At 46.4% G+C, this 22,722-nt stretch overlaps 1 protein-coding gene across 6 annotated transcripts in view; it reads left to right on the top strand.

The window, feature by feature from the left end:
* Positions 1–4,190: 4,190 nt before the first annotated feature.
* The window catches only part of IFT140 (intraflagellar transport 140), a 252,984-nt gene continuing 234,452 nt past the window's right edge, over positions 4,191–22,722 (top strand). For 5 of the 6 annotated variants that reach the window (XM_048868017.2, XM_048868016.2, XM_048868013.2 and 2 more), the window contains exons 1-3: positions 4,191–4,328; positions 17,327–17,508; positions 21,617–21,838. In XM_048868017.2, coding sequence (XP_048723974.2) covers positions 17,362–17,508; positions 21,617–21,838 — 369 coding nt within the window. In that variant the 5' untranslated portion in view covers positions 4,191–4,328; positions 17,327–17,361. Of the gene's footprint in view, positions 4,329–4,696; positions 4,855–17,326; positions 17,509–21,616; positions 21,839–22,722 lie in introns of all 6 variants that reach the window. The other variant, XM_048868011.2, reaches the window with a different exon arrangement.

Here is a 22,722-nt window from a genome sequence, read left to right as displayed (position 1 = left end):
GGGGAGAGGCTGAGGGGGAATGGGTTTATTTAGTCTGCAGAAGAGAAGAATGAGGGGGGATTTGATAGCTGCTCTCAATTACCTGAAAAGGGGTTCCAAAGAGGATGGATCTAGACCGTTCTCAGTGGTAGCAGATGACAGGACAAGGAGTAATGGTCTCAAGTTGCAGTGCTGGAGGTTTAGGTTGGATATTAGGAAAATCTTTTTCACTAGGAGGGTGGTGAAGCACTGGAATGTGTTACTTAGGGAGGTGGTGGAATCTCCTTCCTTAGAGTTTTTTAAGATCAGGCTTGACAAAGCGCTGGCTGGGATGGTTTAACTGGGGATTGGTCCTGCTTTGAGCAGGGGGTTGGACTAGATGACCTCCTGAGGTCCCTTCCAACCCTGATATTCTATGATTCTATGATCAAAACTTTTATCTTACTTAAGGGCCACACAGACTTCTAACAGAAAAACAGATAGTCACAAAGCTCTTTTCAATAGATATTTTTTGTTTACAACAACCAAGTTTTATATCATGTTTGTCCCCTCACCATTCTCTAACATAATCTTTTTAGATTTCTTACAAATAGTCTTTTTCTTAAGCAGGGTTCTGTAACTTTTTGTGCGGAACAGACCATCAATATAATGCTGTAAGCAGGCATCTTCCGGTTTGGTCATTTTCTTTAAAACATTGTCAGGGTCTCGCCCGAATTGCACAGCATTTTCCAAGGTCACCCCTTGTGCTAAATTTTCTTGGGTTAGGCACAGACATTGCAAAGCACAACCTATGGCAATAACAGTGTTTAATAAGCTTACCAAACACAGGTCAGTGCACAGGTCCCAGAGCTTGCAGTTTATATCCTCTGAAGTCCAACTCACACAATCATGGTGCCATTGGACCCTCACAATCTTTGAAAAGTTTTTCCCTAAGACAGTGATTAAGGACAGCATAAACAGCAACACGTACAATAGAACACATGACATTTTTACACTCAAGACGTGATTGGTGATTGTTGAAATAACCTCTTGGGACAGTCCGACAGGGGAAAAACCCACCTGATTGGTAGAGGGCGGTGGGAGGAGTTATTAGAGAGGTCACATGACCCGCTTCCGGACAGATCACCCCACCCCAGAACTCCCCCTGATTGGTCAAATCTCCTCTCGGGGTGGTCCTGTGGGGGGCAAAACCCATCCTGATTTGTAGAGGGTGGTGGGAGGAGTTCTCAGAGGGGTCACATGACACCTTTTGCTTCTGGTCATGTGTCTGCCTTGATCTTTGAAGTACTACTCCCTGGGGTGGGGGCCTGAGGGGTCAAGGGGCAGGACCTATGTTTGATGGATGGTAGGCCCCTTATACTACTCTGCCCCCACCACCTCCGGAGCTCCCAGCCGGGGCTTCAGCCCCTGCACCGCCTCCGGAGCTCCCGGCTGGGGCTGTTACAGCTGCCTCCCTCCCTGCCCAGAGGTAAGCGATTAACAGGTTCAATATTTTCAGTTAATTCCAGGCGTTAACTGTGATTAATTGACAGCTCCAGTTCGGACACAGAGCTTATTCATCTGCTACTCTCCAGTTTCACGTTTTCAATGACGATGCTTTCATGGCTAAATATAATTATGTCAATTACTCAAAAGTACAGGAACCTCTGCCTAGACATTCCTGACGAAAAATGGGGACAACTTAAGGTGTTCATCTCTGAGGGACCCTCTTTGCCCATCCTACAGCTCTGCAAGTCTCTTTGGACTCTGCGAACACTGCAGCCTGATCCATCTCAACTGCCATTGTTATGAGGTTGGCATCATGACTGCACCTCTTGGGCTTTCCTAAAGAGGTACAAACTACGGTAGAGGGCCTACTCTTTGAAGGTCCCAGATTATTCATGGAACATACGGATGATTCCCTTAAGGATTCCTGAGCAACTGTCCCCTCTCTCGGTATTTACACTCCAGCACCAGAGACACTCAGGGAATTATCAACTTCATCCAGAATCCCGACCGCTGCATTATACCGTACAACGGCAATGCGTTACCCGACGTTGACAGAAGCCATGTACCAAATGCAGACATACGACTCCCCACGGGGCCGTTTCCCATGCATCTCCAGCCAAACAATTCTGAAGGTGTGGTTGAGGCCCCAAGAAGCCTTCCACTGTTCCAGCCATGTCAACCATCTTCAACATCACATCAATTTGGCAACGGCCTAGCTCCTTTCTTCCCGTTATGGAGGCTAATTACCTCAGACAAGTAGGTTCTGGAGGTCGTCAGGGAAGGATATGTCATCCCTTTCTGGTCTATCCCATCCCACCACCCTCCCTCCCCATTCCTCTTCAGGGACCCTTCTCATGAACCCCTCCTATGAGAAGAGGTATCAGCTGTAGTAAATGCTGCTCCAAAACCCCATCCTTCCAATTAGGGGCACTGCTCTCTAGTCACTCACAGAGGAGCACCCATTGGGCTGTCGCTTGAACAAGAAGAAGAGGTTACTCACGTGCAGTAACTGAGGTTCTTTGAGATGTGTGTCCCTGTGGGTGCTAGCCTACCTGCCCTCTTCCGTTTGCTTCAGAGCTGCAACATTAGCTCTGTGGCAGAGAAGGAACTGGGGCCTGTCAGACTGCACAGTGCACATGTGCGGTCTGACGGGCACTGCTGATGAAGATCTCCAATCTCACTCGCGGGGGGGCGCTGCTGCATTCACCATGGAGCACCCATAGGGACACACATCTTGAAGAACCTCAGTTACTGCACAGCTTGAGTAACCTTCTCTTCTATTCCTAGCTCTGTCAGTGACCGGCTGGGTGACCCTGGCATGTCACCTCCCTGCTCTGTGGGTCAATTTCCCAATCTGTAGAAGGGGGATAATGAGACTGACTGCCTATGTGACATGCTTTGAGATCTACTGATGAAAAGCTTCTATGAGAGAGAGCTGGTGTGATCTCCTCCCACCAGGGGGAGCAGCCAGGGAGACATCTGCCTGCTAACAGAACCCAGGTGGAGGAGACTAGTCAGGGCCATCCCTAGCCATTTGGGTGCCCTACATAGCCCCAGGCCTTGCCCCCACCCTCCCAGGGTCTGGGAAGCAGGAGCTGTATGGGAGGGGCACTTTTGGGGGCCCCATAGGCCCAGAGTGGCCTAGGGGATTAGCGGGGGGGCTGGGAGCAGCCTGCTCCACTTTCCTCACCCCGGCCCCAGCCGTATCACTCGTGGGGGGGGGGGGTTGGGGAAAGGTCCTCCCCCGCACTCCCCGGCAGCAGTGGAAGCGGAGCAGCCCGGCCCTAGCCCACTCTACTCCACCAGCTCCTAGGCGCGCCACTTCGCTTCCCGCTGCCGTTGTGTGCAGGGGGGTGTCCTTTCCCTAACCTCACTGGCGACTGGGAGCTAGCAGAGCGGGCTGCCTGCTGTCAGTGAGTGTGGAGTCGCTGGGGGAAGAGGTGGAATGGGGGTGGGCCGGGGGCAAGGGGAAGAGGTGGGGCGGAGGGAGTTGTTTTGGGCCCCACACCCCACTAGGGATGGCCCTGCCCCTTGCAGTGGGCACAGCCCACAAAGCGGGGGGGGGGGCGGCTGGGGGATAGGGCTAGTCGCTGGGGCTGCCGCGTATGTAGCACGCAGCTGCCTAGGGCCATCATGAAATTTGGGGCAACTTGGTGCCCCAAATTTCATGGTGCCCTATGCAGCTGCGTATGTTGCGTATGCCTAAGGATGGACCTGAGACTAGTGATTCAGTCAGGGGGAGGGATAGCTCAGTGGTTTGAGCATTGGCCTGCTAAACCCAGGGTTGTGAGTTCAATCCTTAAGGGGGCCATTTGGTATCTGGGGCAAAAATTGGGGATTGGTCCTGCTGAGCAGGGGGTTGGACTAGATGATCTCCTGAGGTCCCTTCCAACCCTGATATTCTATGACTGTCAGCTGGGGAGAAGTGTCAATCAAGGCAGAAGTGCAGGTGAACAGAGAGGGGAGGGGGTAAGGTCAGTAGCAGGTTAGAGGGTGGGGGAACAACGCCAGTCTAGAGTAGCAGGACTCCTGGGGGCGAGACAGGACAGGCGGTGGCACACACTGCACAGGGACTGCCAACTCATCGATTTAAAGGGCCAGCACCATTCCCGCAGCGGTGAAAGCGTTCTTCAGCTTTTGGCTTCGGCGATTTCCGTGACCGTTCGGTTTAGGTCGGGCGTTTCCGTGACCGTTCGGTTTCCCCGGTGGGCAGGTTCGGCGGTTTCCGTGGCTGGGGCTCCGCCGTTGTCAGGGGTAACGCTAAGCATCTCGGTGCAAGTGGAGGTCTAGAGGCCGCCACGCAGGCCTCAGCGGGTCCTTGCCCCCTCGCACGGGGCCATCTGCGCTGTTGCTAGCGGCGGGTAAGAGTGCGTAGAACTGCGGGGCGCGGACAGAGGAGTCCCGGGCTCCAGGCTTCAGAGAACGGCCGGGCGTGCCGCTGCTTTGCCCCCTATCTCTACGGGAAGCTGTTCGGGCGCCGGGCCCATCCTGACGGGGCCAGTGCGGGGGCCGGGCCCGTCCTGCTGGCGGAGTGCAGGATCCGGTTCGGGCTTCTAGTCTGTTCGGGAGGGGAGGGGGCTCGGGGTCTGATAATGGGCCCAATTTAGCCTTCGAAACCTGTGTGTGCGCGAGGGTCTTTTGCCCTCCAGTCCGATGAAGTGTGAAAAACTATCTGACATAATTTGCTGCCAATAGTAGTTTGTTACACTACATACTGCCTGCGTTACAGCGCTGTCGGAGTCTGCAGCACCGACCGAATACATTTTCACCCAGCTTCTTGCCACCTGGAATTTAATGCCCACATAATAAACATACCCAGGCCATCACACTCGAAAGTCTTGGAGAGTCTCCTCGGGTTGTAAGAGAAACGCACGAAGCACCAACGTAGTGAGTATGAGCTACAAATTGGAGAAGGCAGCCATTGAGAGAGCTTAAGAAACTTGCAGTTAAGGGTCAGATCTTTTATTGTAGTGGAAGGGAGTGATCTTGAAGATGCCTGTTGTGGAATCAAATCTTATACTTAATCATAATCAAGGTTTTTAAAATATTTTTCCAGTTTGTTTGTAAAATATTTTCTTTTTCTGTTTGTTTTACTGTCCATTTGACTTGTTTACTTATGTGATGCGTCTTTGTTGCTGTACATTTTAATAAGTAATCTGAACAGAAAAATTAGAACTAATAAATAAACTGGGGGGATTTAGAGGGGGGAGAAATTGGCCAGTCTCTTTTGGTGAAGATGAATGGATTCTGCCCACATGGAGTCCATTGTAGGCTGAGGGCCTAAATTCGACTTTTACAGTTCTTTTCACTTTAAAGTTTACAACTTTAGATTATTAAATGGGTAAGAGAATTTTTTAAAACTGAATTTATATTGACAATGTCCCTTGAAACCTGGCCTTTAAATCTGTTCCCTTTATCTGCAATGTGTCCATTTTTGACTTCTGTCACTTGTGTAATATAGCTTGATTTTGTACATTTTTTTCATATATAATATTTCAAACAGTTTTAGAGTTTGTTAAAAAATTAAAAATAATGGTACAGGGGAGAGATGCATCCACGGAGAGACTTTATAGAGGTAATTGCAGAGTTTCTGAGGGAAGTGTCCCAGAAAAGAATCTGGGAAAAGATGTTTATTATTGTATTTGCTGCTGGATTCACTGACAGGTATAATAATAACTATAATTATAATAATATAATAATAATAATAACATCAGCCACGCTATCAGAGGCTCGTTCACCTGCACATCCACCAATGTGATATATGCCATCATGTGCCAGCAATGCCCCTCTGCCATGTACATTGGTCAAACTGGACAGTCTCTACGTAAAAGAATAAATGGACACAAATCAGATGTCAAGAATTATAACATTCATAAACCAGTCGGAGAACACTTCAATCTCTCTGGTCACGCAATCACAGACATGAAGGTCGCTATCTTAAAACAAAAAAACTTCAAATCCAGACTCCAGCGAGAAACTGCTGAATTGGAATTCATTTGCAAATTGGATACTATTAATTTAGGCTTAAATAGAGACTGGGAGTGGCTAAGTCATTATGCAAGGTAGCCTGTTTCTTCTTGTTTTTTCCTACCCCCCCCCCCCCCCCCCCAGATGTTCTGGTTTAACTTGGATTTAAACTTGGAGAGTGGTCAGTTTAGATGAGCTATTACCAGCAGGAGAGTGAGTTTGTGTGTGTATGGGGGTGGGGGGGATGTGAGAAAACCTTGATCTATGCAGGAAATAGCCCTACTTGATTATGTAAAGAGTTGTCACTTTGGATGGGCTAGCACCAGCAGGAGAGTGAATTTGTGTGGGGGGTGGAGGGTGAGAAAACCTGGATTTGTGCTGGAAATGGCCCACCTGTTGATGACTTTAGATAAGCTATTACCAGCAGGACAGTGGGGTGGGAGGAGGTATTGTTTCATATTCTCTGTGTGTATATAAAGTCTGCTGCAGTTTCCACGGTAAACATCTGATGAAGTGAGCTGTAGCTCACGAAAGCTCATGCTCAAATAAATTGGTTAGTCTCTAAGGTGCCACAAGTACTCCTTTTCTTTTTGCGAATACAGACTAACACGGCTGTTCCTCTGAAAACTGACAGGTATGTAACTGAGCAGGAGGGCAAACCATTGTTGATTTGGAATCTGGGGTAGCTGATAGTATCACACATGGAATATAAACATCTTTAGGAGTTGTGGAGTTCAGGGCAGAAGAACTGTAATTGTAATTGTTTTGCCTGAATCTAGATGGTGCAGCTGTGGATGAGGACTGTTCAAATGGCATGCTGGTTTGTTTTTATGCATTGCAAAAATTTGCGAATCTGGATCTCAAAAAAAAAAAATTCTCCCTCTCTCTTAAGGAGTTTGATTTTTATTTTGAAAGACATGTTGCTATTTAAAGTTCCAAAACAAAACCCTACCAAAACAAAATGTTCCACTGCGTACACAATTATCTCTAGGATATATGAGAGAGAGAGAGAACAAACCTCACGTGAAAAATGTTACTCACATTGCTTAATGAACTACTGGAAGGCATGCAGATTCTAATGATTAAGTGTGTTGAAAGAGTATATATAGACTTATAGACATAGACTGCTGTGCCTGAATGGAGACCCATTGAGAGCCAAAGTCCCAAAAGAGTACTTCAACTCCAAGTTCTTGAAGCACTTTTGGGACACCTTGGTGGTATTTCAGAAGTATTCCCTGTATATTTTGGATTGATACTTAGGCCAGAGCTCTGAAGACAATGATTAAAATACTATTTGGCTGCTACTCACTTAAAATATATTTAAGAAAATGTTTTGGGGCTAGTGTAGCCTGGGTTTGGGAGATTCTTAAGGAGATAAAGACTGGCATATTCGTAGATGTTGTGTTTCATGATGGATTTAATCACCCATGTGACTGAAGTCTCTAACTTTCCAAGGAGAGGCTGTCTTGTTTGAGGCTTTGCAAAAAATAAAAAGTGCTGGAACTTACAGCAATAAAAGACAATCTGGCCTTTTGTCTGAAAATGTTTCTTAGGTATGGTAAGTTTGAAGGGGTAGACACTTCTGGATCTTTAGAGGCAAAGCTACAAAATCAGAAGTTTGATGCTTCAGTGAATGTGTGGATATCTCATTTACCAGGTTACAGCAAGCAACATTAGTGTGGTTTTAGAGCTTTGACTCAATACTGTGGTCTAGTTATTTAAATATATAAGTAGGCTTATTATGGCAATTTCATGTAGGGATTCAGAGAGAAACTAGGATTGTCCTCTGCTGGGGGCTGGCTCTAAAATTACCTGGTAATACCACCAAATCTGCAAGGATTTCACATTTATGTTTAACTAGATTTTAACTACAGTGTATGCCTTTTGGAATATATATAGTGTTGTTTTAGCCATATTGGTCTCAGGATAGTAGAGAGACAAGGTGGGTGACGTGATATCTTTTATTGGACCAACTTCTGTTGGTGAGAGAGACAAGCTTTTGAGCTTACACAGAGCTCTTCTTTAGGTCTGGGAAATGTATTTAGCTGTGACACCGAGAAAAAGCTAAATACGTCTACTATAAATAACTCAAAGAACATCCTACACCACAATTTACCCAGGAATTTAAGGATATCATCAAATCCTTCCCCAAATAACTACAAGAGAACCTCTACAAGCTCATCCCCCACTGACCCACCGCAGGGACTTATATGAGCTTCCCAAGATATGCAACCAGTGGAACCAGGCAGACCCATCATATCTGGCCATGACACTCTTACTGAAGGAATATAGGGACTCCTAGAAACCATCCTCAAACCACTTACCACACAAAGGGCCAGCTTCCTCTGTGATACAACTAACTTTTCCAGAAACTCTGCAACATTAACAACCTCCCTCAGAACACCATCCTTGCCACCAAGCATATCATCTTCCTATACACCAACATACCTCACAATATATACAAATATATATTTGTCACTGCCTGCCTCAAATATATACAAGACAATGAAGAACCCTCAGATATCCAGCCCAAACACATCACCGACTCCTCTATATAATCCTCCCACATAACAATTTTACGTTCAACAAAACACTTTGCCTATACCCGGTGAACAGCAATGGGTACTAGGATGGCTCCCTAAAATACTAACCTCTTCATGGGCAACTTTGAAGAAGAATTTCTGGACAAATGCATCATGAAGCCAATGATTTACCTGAGCTACATTGATATTTTCATCCTCTGCACAGATGACCTAAACTCCCTTATAGATTTCCACTACAACTCCTCCCCCCATTCCATTAAACTCTCTCTACAACACCACTAGCATCAACTTCCTGTACACCATGATCAGCTTCAACAATGGAACTCTACATACAGCTATATACAAGAAACCGACGGATCACCACACCTACCTTCAAAGAGCCAGTAACCACCCCAAACGCACCAAGAAATCTGTTATCTACAGCCAGGCACTCAGATACCACAGAATGTACTCCGAGGAGAAAGTCAGGGGTATATACCTTAACACAGTTAGGCCTGGTCTACGCTAGGAATTTACATTGGTATAGTTATGTCCATAGGCGCCAACTCTGTGGGTGCTCTGTGGCTAGAGCACCCACTGGGAAAAATTGGTGGGTGCTCTGCACCCACCGGGAGCTCCTCGCCCCAGATCACTTCCGCCTCCTCTTCTGAGTGCATTGTGTCCCTGCTTCTCCTCCCAGTGCTTGCTGCCGTGAAACAGCTGTTTTGCAGTGTAACAAGCTCTGGGGGGGAGGGGGATGAGCGGAATGTGGCGCACTCAGGGGAGGAGGCAGGGAAGAGGCAGGGTCGGGGCGGGGATTGGGGGAAGGAGCCCAATAGGGGCAGGGAGGGGGTGGAGTTGGGGCGGGGACTTTGGGGAAGGGGTTGGAATGGGGGCAGGGCAGGGGTGGAGTCGGGGCGGAGGGTGCGAGCACCCACCGGCACCAAGAGAAGTTGGCGCCTATGGTTACATCTCTCAGTAATGTGAGAGCAGCATAGGTGCTGCAACTACGGGTGCTAGGGATGCTGCTGCACCCCCTGGCTTGAAGTGGTTTCCATTATTTTCAGGGTTTACAGTTTGTTTCAATGGCTCTATGCACCCCCACTGTACAAATGGTTCCAGCACTCCAGCAAGTGGTGACGCACAGATACTTCTTTCCCCCCAAGTTCCTCCATGCCCCCCTGGGGTTGGGGCAGGGGGTGAGGAGCAATGGCATGGCTTGCTGCATCCAGGTCCTTTGCCCACCTGGTCTGTGCTGTGAGGCAAGCATTAGAAGCTGCTGCTTTCCCCTTACGCAGCCCACGTGGGGAAAGTGACCTGGATGCAGGGAGTGCTGGGCATTGCTCCTTGCTCCCTCCCTCACAGCTTCTGGGGGTGGGGCATGGAGGAGCAGCGTCGGAGGTGTCAGCGAACAGCAATGCTAGCCGGTCCGTGCATCCAGGTCAGTTTCCCCATGTGGGTGCAGGAGGGGGTGCAGGGGTTAGGGGCAAAGGGGGTACAATACAGAGGTTGGGCTACAGGAGGGGAGTGCAGGGGTTAGGTAAAAAGGGTGCAGGAGGGGTTGGGGAGAAGGGAGTACAGGGTTGAGGGGCTCAGGAGGGGTTGGGGAGAAGGGGCATAGAACCTCAAATATATACAAGACAATGAAGGATGGATTACATGGATTAGGGAAGAAGGGGCTGCAGAAGGGGGTTGGGGAGAAGGGGTGCAGGAGGGATTAGGGGGGAAGGGTTATTCATTGTTGTGTATTTTACAAATATTTCAGACATACATCTCAGCTTAATGCCTGAAATCGCATTGAATTTTATCAGTGATTACCATCTCTCAGCTTCTCTGCACTAGCACAAGATGGGTCCATCTCCCACACTGTCTGCCTGGGTTCTCTCCTTCCTTTAATTTTATTCTTGAGAGCATGCAGTAACCTATTAGCAGGAGCCAAAGATTTTATCCTGAAACATTTACTCTGCAAGGAGGCTTTACTCATATACTTAATCTTGCTGAACTCATGAAGGTTCCGGGATCTGTCCCCAGCTCCTGCTGTAGCTCAGCAGTTCAGAGTTTTGGAGCAACACTACATTTGTGTTGATTTGTCTGCAAACATTTTAATGTTTTGCTGCTGCTGTGAAGAATAAAGAACGATCTGGTGTTCTACCATACAGTCTTTGTACCCTGAAGTAAAATCACATATGCCAGACTCCTGTTGTCTATATATAGCATATGTTGTGACAGATAGAGCATGTTTTCTTGCTGATTCTGAGACAGACATCGCAGATGTGTAATGTTGTTAAAGCTAGTATGTATGGGTTTGCACAGGAGGAATTTCACCACAAATTAATTCCTAATAAAGATAATTTCTTCAGAATAAGCACTGGAATCAACTTTTTTGCAATATTGATTAGCCTAATCAAATTATAATTTTTGTAAAGACTGCTTAATAGCCGACAATGTATGTCCAAGTCCAAAATTTATATCCTTATGCCATGTTTTTTTCAGTTTATATATTTTTATTACTGCTTTTTATTTTTTAACTAAAATAGAAGTTGCTAAGTGGTTGCTAATTTGTACAATTATAACAACAGAAGCCTGGAGAGGCAAACACTGTGTGTTCTGTATTCTCATAGAATCATAGAATATCAGGGTTGGAAGGGACCTCAGGAGGTCATCTAGTCCAACCCCCTGCTCAAAAGCAGGACCCATCCCCAATTAAATCATCCCAGCCAGGGCTTTGTCAAGCCTGACCTTAAAAACTTCTAAGGAAGGAGATTCCACCACCTCCCTAGGCAATGCATTCCAGTGTTTCACCACCCTCCTAGTGAAAAAGTTTTCCCTAATATCCAACCTAAACCTCCCCCACTGCAACTTGAGACCATTACTCCTTCTGTTTGACTGGTTACTGTGAATTACTCCTTCTGTTTGACTGGTTACTGTGAATATGTTTTTAAGCCTTAATCTCTTGAGACTCCAATTCCACAGCTATGGATAGTGGAAATTTCTGTAGTAGATGATGCAGTGTCCATCCTATTTTACTGGAATGCGTGAAAGAATGTACAGTAGAACCTGAGAGTTATGAACACCTCAGGAATGGAGGTTGTTCATAACTCTGAAATGTTCGTGACTCTGAACTAAACATTATGTTGTTCTTTCAAAATCTTACAACTGAACATTGAGTTAATACAGCTTTAAAACTTTACTATGCAGAAGAAAAATGTTGCTTTTAGCGATCTTCATTTGAATGAAACAAGCACAGAAACAATTTCCTTACCTTGTAAATTTAAAAAAAAAAAAAAACTTCCCCTTTATATTTTAGTAGTTTACGTTTAACACAATACTGTACTGTATTGGGAGGGAGCAGGGGTTGGTCTCTGCTGCCTATTTTGCTGCCTCTGTTTAGGTGTGTGTATACAGGGAAATCAACATAGGTGTGCGCATGGGGTGTGCCGGGTGTGCCCAGGCACACCCTAATGCCCTGAGCTCTGGCTGGGAAGGCTGCTCCTCCCCCTTCCCCTGCTGGAGGCTCGGGGTGGGGAGGAGGAAGAGGAGGAGGCTGCAGCAGTTGCAGGCAGCGATGGCAGCGGAGCTGTGTTTACATCGCTGCTGCGCTGCTGACCCCAGCAGCACCGAGTGAGTGGAGTCGGCCCAGGGGCCCAGCTCCACCAATATATGGGGCTGGGTGTCCCCCCCGGCCCCACCTGCCGCCCCCCCCCGCACCTCCCCGTCCTCTCCTCTTGCTGCCCCCACACACCTCCCCAGGCCCTGGAGCAGAGCATCCCTGCCTCTTCTGTGCAGCTCCATGCTGCCTCCCTGCAGCAACAGTTGCTGCAGGGTCCTAGTATCCTCCATCTCGACTGCCAGGGAACACTGACTCTGAACCTGCCCTTCCACCTCAGACCCTTCCCTTTTCCGGCGGGATCCTCCACCAGCACAGGGGGCCGCCCCGCCCACAGTCACTGCTCCTGCCCTATGCCGGACAAGGAGGCAGCCCTATCCCTCACCCCCAGTGAGGCTACACTCAGGGGCAACAGCAGGGGAGGAGGCGCACGCAGCACCCCCCAGCACCCACCACGGGGGAGGTGAGGGAGATTCCTGGACCTGGGAGGCTCCTCCCCCCGAGCTCACTGCTGCTTGCAGGGAAAGGGCTGGGGGGAGTCCTCCTCTCTGGCCCCTGTCCCGGAGCAGCCTGCCTGCACCCCAAACTCATCCCTCGCCCTGCCCCATCCGAGAGCGCACACCCCCAGCCAGAGCTCTCACCCCCGCACTGTACCTTCAACCCTCTACCCTAGTCCTGAGCCCCTCCAACACCCCAAACACCTTATCCCCAGTCCCAGCCAGAGCCCTCATCCCCCCGCACCCTAACCCTCTGCCAGAGCCCTGAGCCCCCTCCAACACCACAAACCCCTCATCTGCAGCCACACCCCACAGCCCTCACCCCATACCCCTCACCTCTGTACCCCTTCCCATTCCCAAACTCCCTCCCAGAGCCTGCACCCCAATCCCCTGCCCCAGCCTAGGGCCTGCACTCCAGACTTCCCCCACCCAAACTCCCTCCCAGAGCCTTGGGCAGGTGGGGGGCGGAGTTTGTTGGGGCGGGTTCTGGGCACCACCAAAATTTCTACAAACCTGCCACCCTGGTGCCAAAGTCCCCTCCCTGCCCGCCCGCGCAGGATGTATTTGTTGCATGTACAAACTTCCCCAGCAGCTGCACAAAGTTGTTGTAACTGTGTCACACAGCGAACCCCGCGCTGCTCCCGTGACCCCCCCCTTGACCCCCCTATCTGCCCGGGCCCGCCCAGCCAATCACTGCCTCCCCAGCGCTACACGTGACCTTTGTTGACTTACGTCAGTCATAGCGCTCTTCCACCACTGCGCTCCAGCTTGGTTGGCGCTCTTTGCACCTGCCTCATACGTGCCATCACGTCATTGGTCAAGAAGATGTCCAAGGGGTGTGTCATAACCATACAGCTAAGGGTAGCCTAGAATTCCTCCTTACCTGTAAGAGGTTAAGAAGCTCAAATAACCTGGTTGGTACCTGACCAAAGGGACCAATGGGGAAAAAAGTTACTTTCAAATCTTGGGGGGTGGGGGTAGGAGGAGGCTGGCTTTGTGGTGTGTTCTCTGGGGAAAGCAGAGAAGCATCAGGTCAAAAAAACTCCTTCTCCTGTAAACCATCCTGTACAAGTCTCTGATATTACAAAAAGAGTAAGTAAATAAGGCAAAGCGCGTTAGATTACCTTTTGTTTTCAACTTGTGAATTTTCCGTTTTCTAGAAGGAGGTTTATCCTGTTTTTTTGTAACTTTAAAGTTTTGCCTAGAGGGGAATCCTCTGTGTTTTGAATATGATTACCCTGTAAAGTGTTTACCATCCTGATTTTACAGAGGTGATTCTTTTACCTTTTCTTTAAATAAAATCCATCTTTTAAGAACCTGACTGATTTTTCCATTGTTCCAAGACCCAGGGGTTTGGGTCTTTGATCGTTTTGTAACCAATTTGTTAGGATATTATTCTCAAGCCTCCCCAGGAAAGGGGGTGTAAGGGCTTGGGGGGATTGCTGGAGGAAGAGGAACTCCAAGTGGTCCTTTTACCTGGTTCTTTGTTAAAGTCACTTGGTGATGGCAGCGTTACTTAAACCCAAGGTGCAAAGGAGAATTTGTGCCTGGGGAGTTTTTAACCTAAGCTGGTAGAATAAGCTTAGGGAGTCTTTCATGCAGGTCCCCACGTCTGTACCCTAGAGTTCAGAGCAGGGAGGGAACCCTGACAGGGTGGGATTTGGTGGGGACTCTGTTCTGAGCGGTGGTGCGGTAAGGGGGCTGGGCCGGGGGGGTTGGTGGGGGACAGGGAACGGGGGTGTTGGATAGGGCGTGGGAGTTCCAGGGGGCCTCTCAGGGGGCGGGGGTGTGGCTAGGGGTCGGAGCAGTCGGGACGGGGGGTTGGATAGTTGGTGGAGTCCTGGGGGGTAATTGGGGGTGGGGCCTCTGGAGGGGGAGGTCAGGGGACAAGGAGCAGGGGGAGTTGGATGGGTTAGAGGTTCTGGGGGGGACCTGTTGGGGCGGGGGTGTGGAGAGGGGTTGGGGCAGGCAGGGAGCAGGGGGAGTTGGATGGGTCAGGAGTTCTGGGGGTCCTGTCAGGGGGCGGGGAGTGGTTGGATAGGTGTGGGAGTCCCAGGGGGTCTGTCTGGGGCCGGGGGTGTGGATAAGGGTCAGGGCAGTCAGGGGACAGGTAAGTGTAGTGTCCTAGGGAGGCAGTTAGAGTGGGGGGGTCTCAGGAGGCGGTAGTCATGGGACAATATGACTGTAAATATGGCAGGCGACCAGCTTGGCTTAACAGTGAAATCCTTGCTGAGCTTAAACACAAAAAAGAAGCTTACAAGAAGTGGAAGATTGGACAAATGACTGGGGAAGAGTATAAAAATATTGCTTGGGCATGCAGGAGTGAAATCAGGAAGGCCAAATCACACCTGGAGTTGCAGCCAGCAAGAGATGTTAAGAGTAACAAGAAGGGGTTCTTCAGGTATGTTAGCAACAAGGTGGTGGTCAAGGAAAGTGTGGGCCCCTTACTGAATGAGGGAAGCAACCTAGTGACAGAGGATGTGGAAAAAGCTAATGTACTCAATGCTTTTTTTGCCTCTGTCTTCACGAACAAGGTCAGCTCCCAGACTACTGCACTGGGCAGCACAGCATGGGGAGGAAGTGACCAGCCCTCGGTGGAGAAAGTAGTGGTTCGGGACTATTTAGAAAAGCTGGACGAGCACAAGTCCGTAGGGCTGGATGCGCTGCATCCAAGGGTGCTAAAGGAGTTGGCGGATGTGATTGCAGAGCCATTGGCTATTATCTTTGAAAACTCATGGCGATCGGGGGAGGTCCCGGACGACTGGAAAAAGGCTAATGTAGTGCCAATCTTTAAAAAAGGGAAGAAGGAGGATCCTGGGAACTACAGGCCAGTCAGCCTCACCTGAGTCCCTAGAAAAATCATGGAGCAGGTCCTCGAGGAATCAATTCTGAAGCACTTAGAGGAGAAGAAAGTGATCAGGAACAGTCGGCATGGATTCACCAAGGGCAAGTCATGCCTGACTAATCTAATTGCCTTCTATGACGAGATAACTTGCTCTGTGGATGAGGGGAAAGCAGTGGACGTGTTGTTCCTTGACTTTAGCAAAGCTTTTGATATGGTCTCCCACAGTATTCTTGCAGCAAGTTAAGGAAGTATGGGCTGAATGAATGGACTGTAAGGTGGATAGAAAGCTGGCTATATTGTCGGGCTCAATGGGTAGTGATCAATGGCTCCATGTCTAGTTGGCAGATGGTATCAAGCGTAGTGCCCAAGGGTCGGTCCTGGGGCTGGTTTTGTTCAATATCTTCATAAATGATCTGGAGGATGGTGTGGATTGCACCCTCAGCAAGTTTGCAGATGACACTAAACTGGGAGGAGAGGTAGATACGCTGGAGGGTAGGGATAGGATACAGAGGGACCTAGACAAATTAGAGGATTGGGCCAAAAGAAATTTGATGAGGTTCAACAAGGACAAGTGCAGAGTCCTGCACTTAGGATGGAAGAATCCTATGCACCGCTACAGACTAGGGACCGAATGGCTCGGCAGTAGTTCTGCAGAAAGGGACCTAGGGGTTACAGTGGATGAGAAGCTGGATATGAGTCAACAGTGTGCCGTTGTTGCCAAGAAGGCCAATGGCATTTTGGGCTGTATATGTAGGGGCATTGCCAGCAGATCGAGGGATGTGATCATTCCCCTCTATTTGACATTGGTGAGGCCTCATCTGGAGTCCTGTGTCCAGTTTTGGGCCCCACACTACAAGAAGGATGTGAAAAAATTGGAAAACGTCTAGCGGAGGACAACAAAAATGATTAGGGGACTGGAACACATGACTTCTGAGGAGAGGCTGAGGGAACTGGGATTGTTTAGTCTGCGGAAGAGAAGAATGAGGAGGGATTTGATAGCTGCTTTCAACTACCTGAAAGGGGGTTCCAAATAGGATGGATGTAGACTGTTCTCAGTGGTAGCAGATGACAGAATGAGGAGTAATGGTCTCAAGTTGCAGTGGGGGAGGTTTAGGTTCGATATTAGGAAAAACTTTTTCACTAGGAGGGTGGTGAAGCACTGGAATGCGTTACCTAGGGAGGTGGTGGAGTCTCCTTCCTTTGAAGTTTTTAAGGTCAGGCTTGACAAAGCCCTGGCTGGGATGATTTAGTTGGGGATTGGTCCTGCTTTGAGCAGGGGGTTGGACTAGATGACTTCCTGAGGTCCCTTCCAACCCTGATATTCTATGACAAGGAGCATGGTGGCTTAGATAGGGGCAGGGTCCCAGGAGGGGGCAGTCAGGGGACAAGGAGCAGCCGGGGTTGGTGGTTTTGAGCAGGGAGGTCAGGGGGTGAAAAGTGGGAAGGAGTGGATGGGGTGGGACTTGGGTGGGGTGGGGGCTCCCGGGATGCACACCCTAATGAAATGTGCTGTGCACGCCTATGGAAATCAACGTTTATCAACATTCAGTGATAAAAATCTAATCCTTCCAAGCCTAATAGAGGCTAAATCATAATATACTGATGATCGTCTTTGGACATGAAGTAATGTTTAATCCATGGTGTGTTGTAAAGCTGGTAGGGAAATTCTGGATTGTTCAGTTTCCTTTGAAATAATCCAGTACAGGCCACTGCTGGAGGCAGGATACTGGCCTACATGGACCACTGGACTATTTCAATATGGAAATTTCTGTGCTCCTAAAGGTTGTACCAAAATGTCATTTTCACTTTTTTTATTTTCACCATAGTACAGTGAAGAGGGCAATATGTTTCTTCAATTTTGCCTAGTTCTTAGTTTAAACTGACTGTTAGAAATGTATGTGTGTTTGTTTTTTCCTTGCAGAGATCTGAACACTGCCTAGGACTGTGTATGTCACTATGGCTTTGTATGTTGGTCACAGAATAGAAGTCCCTGATTCAGTTGGGTCCCCTTCCCACATAACTTGGCACCCTGTTCATCCACTCCTGGCTGTTGCTTCCATTAGCTCAACATCTGGAGGCAGTGTGGATATCTATTTGGAACAGGTAAGCATTCAGGAACTTCTACTTTGGTCTTGATGTTATTTTGCTGTGATCTCTTTATAGCTGTTATATCTGTGGTGGAACAGAATTATGAAGTTTAGCAGGTTTTTCAAAATACATATATTTTGAAGGCTAATTTATATTCCTGGAATCCTTCTCTATCAATTTTGATGCTCATAATGTTCAGTGATATTGATGGCATATCAAATTAATTAATTTTAGACTTTCCTGAAGTCAGTAGTGGGTTCCTCATGAATTAGTTGGATCTAAAAAACAGAAACACCACCTTGAGTTTTACAGACTACTGGCTTTTTTATTCTTCTTTGAGCTGATTGCCAGCATACTGTTGATGTAGGGGCTACTCAATGGTCATAGAATGAGAAATGCAACTCTACCTGCCAAATGTAATGTTTAATCCATGGTATGTTGATGTACGTCATGTCATGTCCCAAGATGACAATCAGTATATTATGATTTAGCCTCTATTAAGTTTAAAGCTGTTAGGCTTAGGCTTGGAAGAACTGGATTTTTATCACTAAATGTTGGTAAATGTTGATTTTTTTCCTGTGTACACACAAACCAAGGAAAAAATATTTCCATTGGCAATATTTGAAATTTATAAATAGGCAAAGCAAGAAGAATGTAGCTTGAGAAGTTATTAGTTTGATTTAAGGGGAAAAAATTTCAGTGAAATGGATGCATACTTAGTTCTTGTGAACACCAAGCCAAAATTTATCTTGGGATATTCAGCACCAAGGAAATATTTATTGAGGTTTCGGCTTGAATCTGTGTTCTCAATATCAGGGAATGTAAAAAACAGAATAATTTCTCCACCCAGAGTCTGAGCCAGCTTGCTCGAGTCAGATTATTTTATCATATAGGATCTGTCCGTGTTATAGTTATTGCTTACTGCAGTTCTAGAATGATTTCCCTAGTGTGGACAGTGACTTTCTTTTTCCCCCTGAGAACTGTTTATAGACTTCTCAAGCATGGTGGATTTGATTTAAATCACTAGTCAGGAAGATACAATTTAATCATGGATTTCTACATAAAAGTGCATTCTTGTTGGTTGTTATAACCTTAATTTATATTCTTCACAACTCAGAGATAGATGTGGGTTTCATTTTTAGAAGGTACACACTATACATTTTAAAAGTGATTTATTTTGAAAACTTTTCAGATTAGTTTTACAGCTATATCAGAAAATGAATGATTGTTTGGTTATTTCATTTACCAAAGGTAACTGAAGCAGATATTTATGAAGTCATTGGGAGGTGAACTATCTCCAATTCAACAGGTTAATCATTAATATTTGAAGGATTTTCTTGCCATGCTGTATTAGGAGGAGAATATCATCAGACAGAATTTAAATTGTTTTAGTTAACTAAAACAACAACATTATGTATTCTGGATTTTTTTTTCTTCAACAGCAAACATAATTTAACAAAACAAGCATATGAATTTTTGAATGTAAACATTCAAGTTTTTTAAAATCAGGTTTGTTTTTGTTAAAATTGTTTTTAATTAAAATAGTTAAATGACATATTAAAAAAAACAACAAAAATGTAATCGAGTATGTCAGCCAGGTCAACATGAGAAACTTAAAATATTGGCTTCTGTGGCTAAGTCGGTCGTCTTCACCTTCATTTTCTTGTTTGTTCATGGTCTGGAAAAGAAAAACATGCTTTCCTGCTTTTTCAGGTCCCAAACGATTTCTCAATTTGGAATGAATTAGTCCAAAGGAAGAAAATATTCTTTCTACATTGGCAGAAGAAGTTACTGCTGTTAAAAGTGAGATAATCACTTCAACAGTCTCTGAATCCAAGTGCTTAAGTGACTTCCACCAGTCCACTGGTGTGACTTTCTTTAAAACATCATCAGCAAACATATATTTCTTGAATGGTTCACCCTTAGCTCTGAAGTTTTTTATAGTTGGCATTATGGAGGGATGATTGCTGGATGTCCATGTCATAGCCAACTCCTCTTCTTCAGCAGTTAAGGTCTGACCTTGGTACCGAGTATTGGGAATATTTGCAAGAAAATGAGCTGGAGATAGTGCTTGTCCCATTCGTTTTTTTAATGCTTGTAATTTAACTCTGTCATTGCATATTTCTCTTTTTAAGATCTGACTCAGTTCCTTCCAAATTTCAACAGCGTCATCAATAAAACAGCTATTTCCCTGCATTTTGTTCAAGGCTACAGAAATAGGCTTCAGGGCACTCAGCATGTGTTCAACATTTCTCTTAAGTCCAGTGTTGAGAACTTTGGCTGTGACAGTGCCATCTATTTTTTCACGATTTTGTTCACAAACTGTCATCAGATTAGGCCATTTCTTGATATAGTGCTCAAAACAGTCCACTTCTGAGATCCATCGCACGCCTTGTGGGAGAGTTAGCTTGGTTCCTCCCACTTTTTTCAGAGCAGCTGCTGCAAAGTGATTGTTACGGAAGTATTTTGCCATTTCAACAACATTAGCCTTTATTTCTGGGACACTGAAGTCTTTGGCTAGGAGGTGCATCAAATGAGCACTGCAACCATATGTTATTAGCTTGGGACTCTCTTCTAAATAATTTCTTCTCATCTTGGATACATTTGCAGCATTGTCTGTGACCAGGCTGCATACTAGACATTTGAATTCTTTTTCCCACAGTTTGTTATAGTTTTTACTGCTACTTCTTGTAAGTATTCTGCTGTGTGTGCATTTCCTGATGTATCAATTGTTTCTGTAAGGAAGACATTCCCTTTTTCTGTTGTCACACAAGCACATATAACAGGATCATTGTGGACATTGCTCCACCCATCAAGACTCAGGTTAACAATTTTACCCTCTAGTCCTTTTGTACACTGCTCAATTTCTCTTTCATACACTTTATCCAGCAATTTGCCTGCGACATCTGCTCTGTTGGGTAGACTGTATCCTGGTCTTAATGACTGAACCATGTTAATGAAGTGTGGGTTCTCAATTAGGAAAGGAGAGTTTGTTGCATTAACAAACCGGGCAATTTTTTCATCAATTACTTCTTTTTGTAATCTGCTGGTTCTTATCACTAACTTATCTATGGTTGTTTCTGGATGATGGAGATTTTTTTTCTTTTTGCTGCAGGTGATATACTGTGGCTATGTGACATACATGATTTGACTGAAACATTATCATTGGCAGATAACTCTGAAACTATAGAAAATGATGGTGATTTTGAAGGTGGATAATCTTCAGACCAAATAAGTCAATGCAGTTAGTTAATTATTATTACCATATTGCTCATTTAGTATTACTCATTGCATTCACTGACACTCAGTACTACTTTAAAGGTAAAATTGAAATAGGCAGATCTTCCTTTTACAGCTATTTATTTTTTTTATCACAACTGCATCTAAAATGATAGTACCATAGAGTGTAAACTATATTTTTTGCTCAAACATGAGAATTCAAGAATAGTCCAGAAGGAAGATAGGCAGTCCTTAAACTCACTAACCTCTTTTGTCATATAACTGAGGTGTGTTAATGAACCACTTCACCTTGAATGGTCCGAGAATATGTGTTAACTACTTATGCTAAACAATTTGTTCCAACTTATATTTGGCTGTGACACTTTGAGTACCTTTCCCAGACCTGAAGAAGAGCTCTGTGTAGCCTGAAAGCTTGTCTCTTTCACCAACAGAAGTTGGCCTATAGAAAAATATTCGATCACCCCCCTGACTGGCAAAAGTATTCTCTTGTATCTTCAGTCCTGGTAGAAACCTTCTCGATCCCCAGTACATGAATCAAAGTTTCTTTAGTTTCAGTGAGAGTTCTTCATATGTACCGAGAGAAGATTGAGCAGAAAAGCAAAGTGAGGCAGAGATTTTTAATACCAATATTGTGTGTGTTCATAAATAATTGTCATATGTCACTTTTTTAAAAACAAATATTTATACATGTGAAGTACTTGTGGACAACATAGGAAAGAAATGTCTTGTGTGTGTCCACTTCAGATGTTACTGCAGTGTGGTCTATGCTTATCTTGTCTCTATGGCAGAAAATATCTTATTTGGTGGAGGGCAGATATGTGTTGAATTGGAAGAGAGTTTATCCCAAAGCCCTGTAATGAGGTCTGTTTGTTTCCATTTGCAGGGAGAGCATGTGCCTGATTCACACACTGAAAGGAGTTTTCGGGCCACATCTCTTAGCTGGCACCCATCCAGACTGATCCTGGCAGTGGGCTGGGAGACAGGGGAAGTGGTGGTGCTTAACAAACAGGACAAAGAGCACCACACAGTACCCCCCAACCATAATGCCGAAATTACTGTCCTAAACTGGAGTACTAATGGTACCCGCCTTGTGTCTGGTGATAGGGTAAGTAGCAAAACTGACATGCCATCAGTGTGCTTGATGCTGTATAATGAGTCTTGGCGATGAAGAAGGAGAGTGGGATTTTTAACAATAATGGATTAATGTAGGGGGAGAATTTCAAGGAAAAGATGAGTCTAATTTCATCATAGTAAGTATTAGTTCTTTGAGTGATTGCTCATGTGCATTCCAATAGGTGTGTGCGCATGCCGCTTGCATGATCGTCAGAAGTTTTTCCCCTAGCGGTATCCGTCGGGTTGGCTGTGGAGACCCTTAGAGTGGCGCCTTTATGGCAGTGTATATAGGTCCCTGCCGACCTGCCGCTTGCTCAGTTCCTTCTTACAGCCAGTGATGCATTTGCAAGTGCCTACCTAAAGTGGTTCCCTTTTCTTCGTTGTATATAGTTGTTATATAGTAGTTTGTAGTTAGTTGGACTTACTTTGGGGGGCTTCCCCCCTGCCCTAGTTTCCCCAGGGCATGCCTAAGTCGCAGGGGTTTAAGGCATGCCAGAGCTGTGTGAAACCTATGTCCACAGGCGATCCGCACACTGCCTGTTTCAAGTGTTTAGGAGAGGGCCATTAGACAGATAAGTGCCCAATTTGCAGGAGCTTTAGACCCAGGATTGAGAGAGAGAAGGACTATAGTTTGCAGCTCCTCCTGATGGACTCGGCCATCAGCACACAGCCGGCACCAGAAGCAGCACCGGCATCATCGGTGCGCAGCGCCCCCGCCACAGTGCGGGATGTCCCAGCACTGAGGAAGGACTCCAAAGAGCACGGGTGCTGCTCCCAGACTCGTAAGGCCACTCACGGTCCCCGTGGCTACATAAGAAAAAGAAGGCGGACAGGAGTCATTCCCCTGTCAAGAAGCCATGAGGGGACTCCAGCGGG

Source organism: Caretta caretta, chromosome 10 (assembly GCF_965140235.1).
Source record: "Caretta caretta isolate rCarCar2 chromosome 10, rCarCar1.hap1, whole genome shotgun sequence".
Lineage (NCBI taxonomy): Eukaryota > Metazoa > Chordata > Testudines > Cheloniidae > Caretta > Caretta caretta.
Note: the sequence above shows the minus strand (reverse complement) of the source record. Positions and strands in the feature narration are given on the sequence as shown.